Raw genomic sequence first — 12,431 nt, 5'->3', positions numbered from 1 at the left:
AAACTTAGAAAAAGGCTATAAGAAAAGTTAAATCATTAACATCCTACACTAGAACATCATTTTGGACTCTAACAACAGACTTAGGCCTTTGACTATTTGCCTGTGTGTGTGTATTTATAGGAGTTAATTATTATTTTCCAGGGAGTCAGATTATAAGAGAAATTTCATTTTATATTTTAAGCACCATCTTGGTATTAATGAAAGTTTTTATTGAATAAATGAAAGTGTATATTTCTTTACCAGTTAAAAGTATATTTTTAAATGAGAATACCTTTTAAAAATTGCAGTCATTGCACACCTACTGTTTTATTGCCCAATTTTGTTTGAATTTTACAATATATTAACATTTTTCAACAACTAGGCCATTTGACACAATCCCAGTAGCAGAACTTGGGCATAACTTATTTGGCCACAACCAGACTTCATTTTATCCCCCTATTTTGAGATGGAAAATATACTGTAACACACTATTTCATTTATCAAAACTTACCAGAGGAAACCTCTTCCAAGAAAATGGATGCTGACTTTGGGCCGTGAACCAGAACCCGAGAAGGAGGCCACCGTTTTCTGTAGATGGAGGGAGTAATTTTAATTCCTGCTGGGAGTCTGTCTTCCCTGTTTATTTAATGAGCCACAAAAGCATTGCCAATCTAGCTACAAGCCCCTATGCAGTGACCACAAAGGATACACATGTTGCCCCCTGCCCTTCACCACGCAGCGCAGGACCCATTGCCGATTAAAGCACTTCAGCCTGCAAGTGACCTCTCAAATCACTCTCAACACAAATTTTCCATCAACTACCTGTATTCCACTGTGGCACCTGTTTTCCGTCCTGGCTGGCCACATCCTCATCCTCACAAAAGACGCAGACAACTCTGCCTAGAGCCCATCTTACCATCTGGAAGAAAGCCAAGAATTGAGTGAGCAGAACTGGCCAGCTGATATAAGCAGAGTAAATGACTTTATAGTATTATCTCCCAAATGTTTCATAGATGAAAGATAAAACATTTAATGGGCTTTGAAGGCTAAATTGCATTACCTTCTCATTTGAATCCCTATGATTGATGCAGAGAGGCCAGTGCTCCTGACCTGGTCAGTAAGACCTTGTCTCACCAGAGGACCTGGGTTTAGGTCCTCTCCAGGTTTAAACTGAGCCATCATTTGATTGAAACAGTCACCGTGCTCTTTGGGTTGTCCATCGCCTAATCGTTGTGCTCAGCCCAGGCATTGTGTAGGCTCCAGCCTAGTGTGGTACAGTGAGAGACGAGGGCATGTGCTGGCGGTTCCCTCCATTTCTTCAACCTAATCACAGGCATTTAAAGGCCACGTCAATTTCTATTATTCAGGTAAATGGAGACTTTATGTATGAATTTACTAGTTTGGAACCTTTGTAAGATGCAGAGATTGATTTTAGAAAAGAAACACTCAGTCTTGGCAGTGCCTATTGAACTAGAAATGGGGTTACCAGGCCACCATCTTGTGGAAATTAAATCAGCACAAATAAATGTGGAACAGGGCAAACGTCATACCTCCCAGGGTTTCCTTTTAAAAAATCACGTTAACTACATTTGACCTCCATAACTGTTTTTGGCCTCTGGTCTTTGTTTTTAGTCAAAAACAGGCACTTTATCTACATCTCTCTGGAGCAGAGGGAAAAAGCTCCAGTTTACAGCTTTTTATATAATAGTATGACTGGGCTCGGCATTTGATAAAATGAGTTGTCACATACACATATCATTTAAAGGTGAAAGTTATGTTGAACTTGATGAATTTACTTCTTTTGGCCATGATCTCAGATGAAGTTTTTGTTTCAGGCTTGCTAGTTGATTATTATCACCGTGTCCTCTCTATACTCAACCAGAGTTATTTTGTCCTGAGCAGCATGGGTTTTCTGACTTCAGTTGCTCTACCGAGAGCCCATTGCACACCAGAGTATTTGCATCAGAAGTTTGAGTGTCCTTAATTGGAATGTAGGGTGATTCATGAGGTTTGCATCAATTATTAAACAGTCATAGATGAAGATCTGCAGAGGTAGATGGGGCCCTACAGTATTCTGGTTACACCTACTGGCTTAGCAGTGATAAATGAGTCAGGAAACATGAAGGTTCAAAACAGGTATTAACTCGAGCTGCAGTGGCCTGTGCTCTGAAGGGAGGTAGACAATAGCTGGATATAAACAACCTAGTATACAGACCAGCTCACTGGCAGGATTAAAACAAAACTAAGGACTTGGCAAAAAGACTAAAGAATTTGAGAATCCTGCTGTGCCAATCACCTTTTCCTCTTACAAGGTTCTTGAGGGAGGCATAGCACAAATAACTGTAACACCTAGAAAATAAATGGGTCATGTTTATTAGCTGGGGCCATGCCTGGATCCCTCATAACGCAGAGTTTGAGTAACACCAGCTTGGATCAGGTGGCTCAGCTGTGAGCTGGAGTCCGACCTTGTTTTGACCTGTGCATCTCTGAAAGGGAGAGTGAAGATGTTTTCTCAGGGAGTCTGGGCAAAAAGACAAATGTGTATGTCATCCCTGGGAGAGTGAATTTTGTTTCTGTTGGTGTGATGTTTTCTTGGAAACTGAGTCGGAGACTGACCTTGGAAAATGGTGCTTAATTCTTCCTTCTGATTCCTAACTTCAGTAACAGGGAAGGCCCATCTTTTAGTTCCCAGTGCACCTTCTAGAACTCTGGAGTCTGTGTCAACATTGCTTCTAAGAGGAAGGGTGTAAAGTGCCGTTAGGCTGCTTGTTGACCTAAAGACATCCTAAACATGACTCTGGTAACCTGTCCACCAGAGACAGGGGGTCTTCCCCACCGCTCCCCCTTTGTTCCCCACCACTCTTTCCTTCAGGAGGTATTTATAGTTTTAATATTTTGAGAGCTTCCGCCTCCTACTGAGGTACCTGACAGAAGCTGCCATGTCCACTTTAGGTTGCACGCAAGTCAGGAAGCTTTGTGGATAACCCCATTGCCAACCCCTCACTGAAAGGCCAGAATCAGTAACAAGTGTTAGAAGTGTGTCCTAGTGCTCAAGTGCTTTTCCCAGGGCATCCTGAGGCAGCTGCAAACCCTGCACAGCCACCTTCTCTCCTCTTTACATGAAAGTGCTTTGCTAAGATACATAAACTCTAACAAAGGAAAGTGGCGTCATAATTCACTTGAGGTGCTGGCTTCTCAGCCTTGCTGGGCTTGCTTACTCCTCAGTGAGCACTCATTCTAGAAATGGGCTTCCAAACTTACATCAGGAACCAAGGAACCGCCCAGCTTCAATTGGCTTTCCTTAAAAGTCCTATTCATTTGGAGGAATCTTCCTGAGTGGACAGACTAGATCTCTAGTTGAGATCATCTGTAAGGAATGGGGTGGCCTTTCCTGAAGAAAGACTCGATAGACCAGATGTCACAAACTCATGACTCACCAAACACATTCTACCCACAGGCGAGTTTTTTTTTTTTTTTTAATGTCATGGCTTGGGGGAGTAAAATAGTTGACAATATTATAAAATTCAGAGATTTTGCATAAAATCTGGATTTTCAGCTTCTTATTAAAACAAAAAAAAATTTTTAGCAGCACGTGAAATATTTCATATCCACAAGTAGCCACTTCCCCTTAAGAGGAAGCTTTCTCCTTCACCTGGTTTACTTTGGGCCATGATGCCTCATGGCTCCGCAGGGCTTGAATTTGCTACCACTGGAGTCAGACACCCAAGAAGCCAAAAAAGGAAATCGTGAATTGTTCTTTTAAATGCTCCCTACTTGAGAGCGGCCTTGGCTTGTCCTTAGTCTTTTTACTTCTGCACAGAGAATGACTATCGAAGTGTTTTTGTATATGGAACGGGACTGTTCCCTGCAAAGTGGAGAATTTTACACTACTTGCCTGAATAAATCAGGCATACAAAGAAAATCCTGAAATGATGATATTAAAGTGAGATTTGAGATTTGAATTATTCAGGGGTAATTGCCTTCGTTTTCCACCTCACTGTCTCCCCTTTGCTTTCCTCACCTGGACATAATCTTCAGAATGTTCCTCTGTCAAAGGCCATAGTCATAATTCCCCTACCTCTTGTTTTTTGTTGTTGTTGTTGTTTTGTTTTGTTTTAAAAAAACTCATTTGTACTCTGGGTAGCAATTGTTGGAGCCCTGCAGGGGAATAATTGCAGAGGAATTAACCTCTGACATTTTTCTAAAAATAGCCCTAATAAATCCAATCATAGGTAATTTACCTGTCCGTGTTGCTCCGGGGTAACCAGGGTTGAAGAAAGACCTGGCAGGCTGGCATTCCTTCAGCAATTATCTGTGATCTGAGTTCCTGGCGCCTGTGTATTTTCTTCATTCTGAAATAACAGAGTACAAATTGCCCTCTCCCCTCTGACCTCGTGACCCTGTTCTCAACATCTTGCTCCTGGGGTTGGAGTAAGGCCATGCTCTTCCAGATAGGGGTGTTGGGCTCACCAGGGAAGAGGGGGCCTGGGTCAACCTGGAGTATTTGTGGTCAGGCTGAGTTTCTGCCTCCTAGCATCCCAGTGGTACCTTCCTATTGCATCCCCACATCTGAGCTTCAAGCACCCCCAGCCCTGGTGCTTCACAGTCTTCAGCCTGCTTTCAAAAGGCCACAACTGAAACCTGTTTGGGGAAGTTTGGAAGGAGGAGTCCTTCCTGTGTAGAAGGAAGGAGGAGGCCCAAGGCCCCGGGTGGGTAAAAGGTCCCCGGTTGGTAAAAATTCTTAAAAATCAAAAGCAAGAAGCAAACATTGCCATTTCCTGGGGGCATTAAGGAAAGGCATTTTCTTTTGCCCCAAACAAATGGGTCTGTATGTGCTTCTCCCTTTTGTCATCCCAGATGTTCCAAGAGCCCACGCTGCCGTGTGGGCATCTAGGAAATTGCCTTTCTCAAACACCACTCCTCGTGGCACTTAAAATATGGAGCATCAAATTCTTATAAATTCCACTGCAGAGACAAAGCCCAGAGCCCTTCAGTGCACAGAAAAGTATATCTATTATCTATCGTTTCAAAGTAAGTGTGCAGTTACTTTAATTGCCTTTGTCTTCTCCTTTTCAGCTGACATTATCTCTACGGTAGAATTCAACCACACGGGAGAATTACTAGCGACAGGGGACAAGGGGGGTCGGGTTGTAATATTTCAACGAGAGCAAGAGGTAAGTGGCAGTGAATGCAAAATGCCCATTTTCTTCTCTTTTTAAAGGAGGCCTCCTACTGTTCCTTAATCCTCACGTGTCGCCTTTAACCTTGCCGCTTTGCTCGAAAGCTAAAAACTGCCAAAAAGTCATTAACATCAACAGTTCCACATTCAGGCTCATTGAAAGCACCTGATGCTAGAGCCTAATCTTTCCAAACCTGGGTGTTGCACATTCAAAACGACCTCACTTCCCATCCGACCTGCAAAACTCCATGGGTGCTGCTGAGCAGAGAACTCTTTTTTGACTGGGATTTCTCTTCCAGCCTTTGAAACGAAGTCTCCAGATTTCAGGTGCTCCTGCAGAATATGTAGGAGGGGGAAAAGACAGCTCTTTGCCAACAGATATGAAAAGGACACCTTGGGTCAGTGGAGAAGAAAGGGACAGTTCACCCTACCAAAGGGAGTGAGAACCCACAAAATAACATCTCAGTCATGCATGTGGCGTGCACTTTACTGTAGGAGTCATCACGGTTCCTGGAGCTCGGTGCTGTGTGCATTCGGAGCAGGAGTTCCAACTTCCAGTGAATTGAATCTCAGAAAAGCCCATTTCCTCCTGAGACTTGGGTTCCACTAGGAATTGTTTCTCTTTTTCATATAAATTGAGTTTTTGGTGCCTGCTTCTGTTTTGTCAGAATGGAATTACAACCCAATCTGATTTCCTTGGCCTCCCCTGGCATGGTCCTGGGGCTTCCAGCAGGCCAGTGTGTGTTCTAGGACCTCTCCCATCTGTTACCGCCTGCCTCTGAGATTCACCAGGCCCAGTGCAGGGGGAGGCCCAGTGCAGGAGGAAGGTTTCGCAAGAGACTTCCCTAGCAATTTAAAGCCTGCTTTGTGCCTCAAAGCCATTTATGTTCCACCTCCCCTCAAAAAAAGGAAAGCCTCATTTAGAGGTGATATATTTGGTAATTGCACATTATTTGCAATTAATTTCTATAAGGGCATCGTGATCCCTCGGGGTTCCGTAGAAATTCAAGTGTTCAGCATTAAATCAGGCACCCGGCCTATTCCATTGGCCCTGGAAACACGAAAATGTGGTTGGCAAGTAGGAACTAATAGCTCTTCGTGACCTGGAATTTTTCCTGCTTTTCCAGAGCTGCCTAGTGCTAATTGGTCTGGCACATACTACACACACTTGACAGTCTGATTTGGATGGTAGCAAATCAACACACATAAATTTATTGTTAAGGTGGACTGGCTGTCTCTGTAGTAAGCAGGATATTAGCATTAAAAGTCCTTTGAAAACTGATTTTCAAACCTTCTTCCATTAAAAAAAAAAAATCCAATTAGGTTCATAGTGATGATAAAGAAGATCCAGAGCAACTATTTAACATAAATTACCCAAGGCAGCATGTTGCCGGTCATATTCTATATCACGATTTCCATTAGCTATTTATGGATTTCACCTATTTTAATTGACTGAACTATTTGGGAAGCCTGAGTCAGTAGCAGAAGGAAAGGGCACACGTTTTTCCAAAGGAGGAGGGTGGTTTTGTTCAATAAAATATAGACGTGGAGGTTGGTAGCATACAGTTGAGTGTTCTGCTTTGTGGCAAGGCTTTGGGTTGGAATGAACGCGAAGCCTGAGAAAGCCATAGGACAACATCTAGGGTCAGGCCCACTGCCGACTTGTGTGAGTGGCTTCTCAGGAGGCACACTCTGGGAGAATTTGCTCATAGACCCTCAGCACCCTTGCAAACACACCCCACACCGGCCATCGGCACCAGCACCCATCAAATGGAATAAATGGAGACTTGGGTTTGAATGTTCAATATCCATCCAGGAATATGATTGTGTTTTTCTAATTGAGACTTTTCTTTAGAGTCAAGTTTCTACGACAAATGTGTGGTAAGACCTGAATTTGAATTTGTATGCAGTTTTCCAAAGCCTGAATCTGGAAGCGCTTGGTAATAATGTCCTATAACACCTGCAATAAAAGCTCCCCCCCTTTTTTTTCCTTCTCGTCTTTCCCTCACACCCTCTTTGTTCTCCTTTCCACCCTCTTCTTACCCTTGTGCCCTTCTGCAGATCCTATCCTCTTTCATTCTCCCATCTTGTGCGTAGTTCCTGTGGTTCCATGCTATGCATAACCGGAGCTGAGGGGAAGCCAGAGGTAGAGTCTGACAGTCCTCCAGGGACTCCTGTGGCATCTCTGTGCCAATGTCTGTTTTGTCTTTTGTGCCACAAGAAAATGGGGAAGGGAGAGATCGGATGCCCAAATCTGTGTATAAGCTGTGTGACCTTGAAGAGGTCATTTTAATACCTCTGAACCTCTTTGGTCCATTTCCCTGCACTGCTTACCTCTCAGAGGTTCTGTGAGGATCCAGTGTGATTTTTAAAGGCCAGCAAAAGGTATAGATATCATTGCTTTGGAGTCTTTGTGAGGGATTAATATAGGTCAGTGTGGATGTGGCTGTGGGATGACTCCTTCCTAAAGGTGTCTGAGACCTCTATTAGGATGTAGAAAGAAAATATTAGAATTTCTCTTTACATGCATTTTTAAATCGTGTCCTATTTTGACATCTATTTCTATGTGTATTTTGTACACACTACATATTAGTGCAGAAGTTCATGCATATAATTTATAAATAAATAGATGTATATTGGAGGTGCCAGTTATGACCAACAGGGATGCACAATCAAATGCTGGGGAGGCCAGTAAGGTAAGATCAACTAGTTGCCATGGGTCTGCCCTCATTCTACACTGACGTGGCCTGACCAGCCCACCCAAGGGACTCTAATGCTGGAAAAAAAGAAAAAAGGAATTGGTGAATTTGCAGTTGGCTTATATGATTTCATTTCTTTTGTGTGTGTTTTTTTTCCCTTCCTACAGAGTAAGAATCAGGTTCATCGTAGGGGTGAATACAATGTTTACAGCACATTCCAGAGCCATGAACCCGAGTTCGATTACCTGAAGAGTTTAGAAATAGAAGAAAAAATCAATAAAATAAGATGGCTCCCTCAGCAGAATGCAGCCTACTTCCTTCTGTCTACTAATGGTACGTGGAGGTGACTTTGCTTGTTTGGTAATTGCAGAGATACAATCAGCAAACCATGTATTTCCATCTCTCTTGAGCTCACTTTTTGAGCTGTTGAAAAACTTTCAAACAGTATATGCAAGATGTCTACCAGAGTTCTCAGCACAGGGTATCCCCTCAGTACATAGCTATTATCCTTTTTAAAAATAACGGATTTATGACCAAATTATGTGAGACCCATTGTCCGTAGTTTTTTGACTAGTGCAGATTATTTCCAGGTGTTTTTAGAATCTGACTTCCTTTCTTAAGATTGACTAAATGTTATTCTGGGAATACAGTTCAGACAATTCAACATGCCATCCCTGTGAGTTGGGCATACTGAATCAAAATTATTAGTTCCTGGATGTATTGGGGGTTCGTAAAGGAAATGGCTGTGTCTCTCTTTCACCCTCAAGTTCTTGGCCGGGAGCACAGATCAAGAAAAGAGAGGGACCTACCAAAGAATAGACCAAAAAGTGATTTCTTTCTCTCTGGGTCCTTCCATCCTCTTCTTATACCATTTGTTATTATAGGGGGAGTTGATAGAAATAGGTCAAAGAGAGAGGACATTAGGGGTTGAACAGAGAGCCAAATTCCGTATTTGTTTGGTAAACTTTCATGCAGTGAAATGACCTACCCTAAAGGTTCATAATACCCTTGCTGAAAGAAGCCATCTATGCTCAGAACAATTCAGAGTAAAATCACATCCTAAAGGGTGCTAATTGAATAGCATAACAATTCAGAGGATTAGTGTATAAAAATTGAAAACCCGCTACCAAGCTGGAGAGCACTTCATTTCATCCCACATGTGAGTCTGCCTCAGAGGGATATACATTTAAATATAAGTCAAGAAGGCAGGAATTTGCTTTTTACCTATGCCCAGCACTGACAAGGCCATGCTCACATGTATATAATATGATCAGGTATATATTAACGTTTTTAAAGACAGGAAGCACACAGAAAGATTTATGATTAATTTTGGATCATGCATGTTGAATGTCTTGTAGATTTTGTTCCTTTTATCATTTTTTACTTGCTAATAAGCTTTTACAGTGAGTTTTATGTTAATCTTCTGAAAAGAAGGGGGAAAGTTTTTAAAGCATATGAACTAAAACTCCCTTGATGACAAAGCCAGTATACAAACTTAAACATGGGCACTTCTGAAATAGCCAGTTTAGGGTTATTCAAGCATGGCTTATCTCAACATGACCAGATCTCCACTCCTCTGTTTTTCCAGATTCTCAGTAATTTGATTGTTTCTCAGAACTGTATGTATTGTTCACTTTACTTTTTTCAACTCAGATTTCTTGAAAGCCAGACCACATGCATGTTTTTCCTTCTTCTTCTTTTTTTTTTTTTTTTTCGTTTTGCTGGTTTTACTCAAAGGCCCTGTGTATCCAACCCTTTAGAATAAAAGAGACTTCTGATGATGTTGACTTAATCATTTCAGGCAGTAAAAGTGTCTGATTATCTTCTATGGCTAACTTACTTTATATTACAAAATTTACCCTATTGATTATTACTATAAAACCCAAAGACTTATTAAGTGCTTTGTGGGGGGGATGGGATGGCAATCATTGAAATGCAATGAAGATTAATTATATAGCATAATGTTCTGTTAATTGAGTTTTTAAATAGTTTTTTGATTAACAAGGATATTATCTTCCCATTTGGGATGCTATTTCATATGCCAACAGCATCTCAAAATGATTCTGAGAAGAAAAATTCCCATGTTCTTCTGCGATTTTCTTTTTTGTACTAATATTGAGGTTGAGAATTCCCCTTAAGCCAAATAGGTTAACATGCAAAAATTAATGAAAGACAATTGGAATTACTGTACAAAAGAGAAAATGAAGATAGATGATAAGATTGTGTTTAAAAGCTGCCACAAGTAATGATAAACTACTCAGAGAGCCAGCCAGAAAAAAGAAAAAGTCATTACTCATAGTAACAGCCACATGTTCCTTAGACTTTTTTATCCACAAAGCTTCAAGATACTAAGTCAAGAAAAATTGTGTGATAATAAAGTCGAGAATGACTCCAGGCAACCCAGCCATGGGGAATTGGATTGAATTTGCCATCAATTATCTTAAAAAAATATATATATGTGCTTATCTCATTACAGTTTGGTGCAGTTTTTACATTCTGCTAGCATATATTTTCAACTTTACCATTTTTCATGAAAAATAAAACCAACATTCCATTGTGAATCAGTACTTTGAAATTATTTGCCAGGTACAAACACGTTGCTTTACCTAGCTTTCTACTTCTATCTTAATTCTTAGGATGAGAGGGAAAGGGAAATGATTTGTTTTGTGAGCTATGAAAGTAGTGTGTATTCACCATAAAATTTTTTTTTAGAAAATACAAGGAAGCAAAATGAAGATAACAAAGTGTTTACACCCAGAGAGAACCAGTGTTGATGTCTTTTAAAGAAAAAAGCAGAGACATGGATAAATAGATAAATCTTTTTGCTTCTTAACAAAAGTGGGATTATTTGATAAGCTGTTCTGCAACAAATTTTTTTACTTAATAATATAACACTTAACAATAGTAATATCTTCTAGTTGTTAAATATTCTTCTAAAATATCATCACATTTTCGATGACTGCATAGCATTCCCTTGTATGAGTTTTCTATAATTTGCTAATAAATCTCCCATTATTCAACCTTTAATTATCAAGAAATTCTTATTCTTAATAAATTATATATTTATAGGAGTAGATGTTAGTATGGATAGATAGGATCAGGAAAAAATAAGCTATGCATAGCATATTACATATATTAAGTTATATAATTATATACATAAATATAATGAAAGGATATTTCATTCAAAATTTTTATAATACTTTATCTAGTGGAATTGAGGAAGGTTTTAATTTATTTTTTTTTAACTTTAGGGCCCATTTTCAGTTTTTGCAATTACACTTACCACTTGTATAATAAAAGGAAATAAAATGAGAAAATACAAAATCTGTATATGCAGTATCCCTATTGAGGTTTGTACTCTTCCTGCCAAAATGTAGAGAAACAATACTGCAAATGTCTCTGCAAAATGTTAACAAGGATAGTCCCTGACTAGAGGGATTATAGTTGATTCTTGCCCTTTATGTTTTACCTGTGATTTCTCTATTTCTCTGTGTCACAACGTATCATCCATAATAAGAGAAATAGAAGAATTGCCGAATGGGACAGGATATATTCCAAAGCCAAGCAATAGAAAATATTTGGTGTTGAAAGTCCCCGTTTTGTGTTGTTCTGAGTCACAGCTTGACCATCACTAATCCAATGACTGTATAAAGCAGAGCCTCTGCTTCATTTTCTCACCCTAAAATACCGGGCATTATGCTGCAGTGTGTCCAGAGAGGGTAGGACCAGAGGCATGTTGTTGTATGGATAGGAAGTTCAGAATTCAACTCAATGTCTCAGGAAAGGCTTCCTTGCCTTCTTTCCCAGTAAAAGCCGGGGGGGGGGGGGGGGCACACAGTTCAGAGCACACAGATCTTACACTTAGCAACCCAGCCAGGTGTGCCAGCAGACATGACCAGCTGGAGGAGTCCCCAGATAAGAGGAAACAGGGGTACTTACCTGTTAAAGTAGCCAGATGGTTGCTGAAAGCCCACTTCAGGAGAAGGTGCATTTCAGACCACTGGGAACAAGGCCTTTGGTGAGGAGGCGTGGGAAGGAAGATGAGGGTGGGGAAGGAGAAAAGGAACCCTAATAGAGGCTGGGGGGGGGGTGGCTCTTCTGCCCACAGTGTTAGGGAGGAAACAAAATGTGCTGACTTCACCCCGGGATGAAACTGTTGCTGTCAGAGCAACATGTTATTATCAGAGAATAGTCGCCCACTTTGCTAATTCTAATAACAGCTACCCTTTGTCAGCCAGTATTAGAAGGCCACCCGTGTTCAACACCGTACACAGGGTGTTCCGTGTAATCCTTCTGAGAGCCCCGTGGGGAAGACACTGTTTGCCCCAACTTAAAAATAAAGAAACCAAAGCATAGTAAAGTTAAGTGTCTTTATTTGTGAGGTGGAAATATTTGGGACACATCCTAAAATGTCATTTGTTGCTGCTCTGAGGTTCAAATTGAATTAGGCATTCTGTACTCTTTCTCCTGATCAGTCGGGTGCTCCTGTCACTTGAAGAAACTAGGCACCTACTACATGAGAATCCCAGTCATCAGCCACTTGGCTGGCTGGAGTGGGAATGAGGGTGTGGCCC

General features: G+C 40.9%; 1 protein-coding gene across 13 annotated transcripts in view; it reads left to right on the top strand.

The window, feature by feature from the left end:
* The window catches only part of PPP2R2B (protein phosphatase 2 regulatory subunit Bbeta), a 443,029-nt gene that overhangs the window by 332,210 nt on the left and 98,388 nt on the right, over positions 1–12,431 (top strand). For all 13 annotated transcript variants that reach the window (XM_072749915.1, XM_026018571.2, XM_072749912.1 and 10 more), the window contains 2 exons: positions 5,056–5,153; positions 8,025–8,190. In XM_072749915.1, the coding sequence (XP_072606016.1) occupies positions 5,056–5,153; positions 8,025–8,190 (264 nt within the window). The remainder of the gene's footprint in view (positions 1–5,055; positions 5,154–8,024; positions 8,191–12,431) is intronic.

The sequence above is a fragment of the Vulpes vulpes genome, chromosome 2 (assembly GCF_048418805.1).
Source record: "Vulpes vulpes isolate BD-2025 chromosome 2, VulVul3, whole genome shotgun sequence".
NCBI classification, from domain to species: domain Eukaryota; kingdom Metazoa; phylum Chordata; class Mammalia; order Carnivora; family Canidae; genus Vulpes; species Vulpes vulpes.
The sequence above is the reverse complement of the archived record's forward strand: the minus strand, read 5'-3'. Positions and strand labels throughout refer to the sequence as shown.